The 4,141-nt window shown below is 48.8% G+C and overlaps 1 protein-coding gene across 1 annotated transcript; it reads right to left on the minus strand.

Annotated features, from left to right (window-relative positions):
- Positions 1–1,386: 1,386 nt before the first annotated feature.
- NOG (noggin) lies at positions 1,387–3,417 on the minus strand. The gene has a single exon (XM_069200014.1). The coding sequence runs from the start codon at positions 2,617–2,619 to the stop codon at positions 1,933–1,935; it is 687 nt and encodes a 228-aa protein (XP_069056115.1). The 5' UTR covers positions 2,620–3,417; the 3' UTR covers positions 1,387–1,932.
- Positions 3,418–4,141: the final 724 nt, after the last annotated feature.

Consider the following 4,141-nt stretch of genomic DNA (forward strand, 5'->3'; position numbering starts at 1 on the left):
GGCGCCTGACCACAACGCTAGGTGTGAACGACACGTGTCCCATTGTGAGAGGAAAGGCAGCCAGAAAGCACAAAACCAAGGAGGCCGGGCTGCACCAGAGGGTCGTCACAGAGGGCACGGGGCCTGTTCCTACATGCACCCGGCTACTTAGAGCAGAAAAAGTGTCAGAACTCCAACGAAGAAGAAAAACAAAACAAAATGAAATGCCTTGAGATCGGACACCAGACACAGTGACTCAAAGATAACAGCCCAAAATGTGCTCCAATATGATTGTTTTCCAGTCCCATTCCCAGGTTGAAACACCAATAGATCTGTAAAAACTGATTTCTGCTTGATCCAGTTGGTAGCACTCAATAGGGGTTATGTATGAAGTTATCCGCTATAGGGAAGATGTCTAATCACTCTAGTCGCATCTTGGGCCTGGTCATTAGTGTCTAATGTTTTCGTTTTGTTAGATGACTATATTATTTAACCAATACTATTCCTCATGTTACCCTGGGAAGATCAACTTCCACAGACTAATGTGTAAAACCCATGCACTGCAACTAAGTTCCCTACGATTCCTTTGAAACTGGTTAGCTGCAATTCCCACCTGATTTGCCAGACTACACGAGCTGGACTTCAACAGTAAAGAGCAACCAGTTGCAAATGTTTTCGGTCAGACAGTTTCTGGTCTTATGGTTTCTTTTAGTTTCAGAAATCATTTAAGCAGAATATCCCTTTTTATGGCTGGACATATGATGAACTATGTGCAAAAGTCGCATACTGCTACTGGAACCAGTAGACACGATTTGCCACTATCCAACTGGAATTCCCACGTTAATTGTCAGGCTGCAGGAGCTGGTCTCCCTCGCCAAGGAAAATCAATTACAAAAAATGACATGCTTTGCACAGTTGTGATATCTAGGTGTTGGCACATCGTCTGAAAAGCTATGGTAAAAATCACAGTGGAGTCCATTTGCTTTTTGAATCGCCCATTTCTGTCACATGAGGATATTTTGGCTTCGGTGGGGAGAGTATATTTTTGTTTATGCAGTAGAATGATCCTTGTTTTCTGGCTGGACAAAAATGATTTATTATTTGCATAGCACGCGATCTACTCCTAGTATACCCTGTAATCCAGTGTCCAAAAACTCACAAGTAGCAACAGGATACAGAAAAATATATTTTGTAACTGGCCAACTGGTTTCCCCACCTGAGTTGTCAGACCCATGAAACGTCACTTCTCGGTCTGAGTGAACATGCATAGTAGTCAAGAAATAAGACCATGGCATAGTAGTCAAGAAATGAAAACAGATAATACAATCTAGGCTGCTGGTTTCTGTAGCATAGAATAAGGCATCAAGACATGAAAATATAAGGCAAGCTCAACACAGGTCATGTTTTAGTGGTTTACTTTAATTCTGCACTGCACTTTTTACTACATGATATAAAGAATAAATAGCAGATACTCTTAATTTACATGATTAGTCTTTCACATGTGCTCTCTCTATATTTACAATAACTGTAAAATACAATTGTACTCTCTATGCCTTCTGAGGTCCATAAAACTGCACTTTCCGAAGAATGGAAAATAGCTTTAAAGTCCTTCTAAATAAAAAGTTTTAAAACTGCTTCGCAACGCGAAGTGCTCTGGAATATAAATAGATACATTAGCAACAACCAGGACAAGAGTCTTGAAATTACAGTAGACGCTGGTTATTTTGACGAATAATACTGACCTTTTTTTAATAGTAATTTAGACTTTGTACCATAAATACAAACACATTTTGTACATTCCTGTAGGCACTGCCCTCCTGCTCTGGACCTTGCCTGGAGATGTAGGGGGGTCATGAGTTAGTGAGTGTCCCAGACTTCTAGCAGTCTGTGTGCCCCAGCCCTGCCCCGTGCCAGGTAAAGTCACTGACTGGCACGGTCACTGTCCAGAGGGCCTCAGCACGAGCACTTGCACTCCGAGATGATGGGGTAGTGTATGGGTATCCAGTGGCACTTCTGCCGCCGCTGGCACCTCCAGCGCAGGATGGTCAGATGCACCGACTTGGCTGCCTTGCACACCATGCCCTCGGGCACGGAGCACGAGCGCTTGCTGTAGCAGCTGCCCACCTTCACGTAGCGCGGCCAGAAGCGGCTACCCAGCTCGTTCCACGTGTAGAGCACAGGGCAGAAGGTCTGCGACCAAAGCCACATTTGCAGCTTCCGGCGCAGCTTCTTGCTGAGTCTCTGCCTCTTACCCTGCGGTTGCTGTTGCGCCGGCAGCGCCCCCTCGTGGAACTCCAGCCCCTTGATCTCCCCGGGCATGGCCCCCGAGGGCTTCTGCCGCAGCAGCATGTCCAGCTCCCCCAAGTCCTCCACCCCCTGCTGCCTGTCCTCTGGCAGCGTGATGGCCATGAAGGTGGGGTCGAAGTGGGCGCCCAGTAGCCCCCGCAGTAGAGTCTCGTTTAGGTCCCTCTCCTTGGGGTCGTACACGGGGTCCGGGTGTTCGAGGAGATCCACCAGGGGGAGGTTGTCGCTGGGCGAGGGGCGGATGTGCAGGTAGTGCTGGCAGCTGCCCTGCTCTATTCGGAGACCGAGCAGAACCAGCAGGGCGTAAAAAGTCAGAAGGCACGGGGGGTGATCCATGCTGGAGTTCGAGGTGAGTCGCTCTCATATAACAGGCATCAGAGCGGGGGTATCCGAATGTCTCTGGACTCACGGGTGCAGGCTGCCTGTGCAGGGCGCACGCTGGCACCGCTCTGTCTGCGGCTGCACAATCCGGCCGATCAGCGGGCTTTAAATCTTCGTCAACTCCAGCTCCAGAGCCCGCAGCATCCAGTAACTTCTGGGCTCTCAGGCGCTCACTTTCAGCCTCATCGCCATGGCAACCGAAGACTCCGGGCCAAAAATCGGAAGGAAACGACAACCCTGGCACTGGCAGGTATAGCTGTCCTTTGCCTCGTGCACAGGGGCACCAGCGCCAAGGATTTCTGCAAAATGTGGGGAACTTGGATCTGTGTAATTCTACCTTATTTTAAGTCAGTGTCTACAGACCAGTATCCCACACACTATTGTTGCTGTACTGGTGTCTAAAGTAATCCTTCTTTGAGTCAGTTTTAGAAGAACGAGACAGATCACCGCTGCTCTTCCAGTGACTGAAGTGATCCTTCTATGACAACCAGTCCTAACAGAGAGAATTAGTGTTTTCGAAGTGATTGTGGCTGCTTTGAAAATCCGTATCTGTGGCGTGGCTCTCTTAGACAACTCTCCCTTCGTTAAGGGACTGCAGAGAGCGCTGCTGCTGCTCTCTGACCAAAGATTCCGAGTATTGCTGAAGTGCTCTGCCGCTCAGTCCACTCTCTAGCCGTCCGGCTCCGTGCACGCTTTGCCTCTCACTGACGCTGGACGCCGATCTTCGGCGCTACCTGCTTCCTGGGATTTATGTGCCCGGCGCCCCGCGGCCGTGATGTAATTGCCATTAAGCGCTCTTGTTGGCCCGTGGCCAGGGCCGGCCTAATACCACCCTCTCTCTGAGTGGCGGAGCGGCGTGGGCGCGTCCCGCTGTCTCTGTCCCCTGGCTGGGGTCATAGCGCCCTCTGCTGGTGTCCTAGCCTGTCTGCTACGGACAGGGCTCCTTTTAAGCATGTGAGTGTCAAAGGCGCCCGAGTGTTCAGTGCGCCTTGGACGCAGCGCTGGTCCAGTCAAGTCAACATTTTCCTAGGGCCAAACTGAATGTAGGTATATCACCCTGCTTTTAGACAAATTAATTTGAGGACTGAAAACTATAGCATGGTGGCAAAGGTTACAAGTGTCACTTATGGGATGATGGCAAATAAAACCTTTTACTTAATGTTGCTATGCTGGTGTGTATGCACTAACCGCACATGGCACGTCTTTCTTAAGGGTGGCATAACACTCTGTTAGTGCGGTCGTGAGTCATGTGTTTTTGCTCTGGAAGTAGGTTGATGGGTACCTAATAAAGCATGCATTTGACACTCTGTGAACATAACTAAAACTGCTGCCAAGAGAAAGAAATCAAGCTTTCATAGGAAAAGTGAAATTCACGAAAGCAGCGAGTGGGTGGCATTTATTATGAACCCGGTATTAACTTATTCCGACAGAAAGATGCTTCTATCTACTCTATGGTAACTGTTTAGCAGTTGGCGGT

The sequence above is a fragment of the Pleurodeles waltl genome, chromosome 7, assembly GCF_031143425.1.
Source record: "Pleurodeles waltl isolate 20211129_DDA chromosome 7, aPleWal1.hap1.20221129, whole genome shotgun sequence".
NCBI lineage: Eukaryota > Metazoa > Chordata > Amphibia > Caudata > Salamandridae > Pleurodeles > Pleurodeles waltl.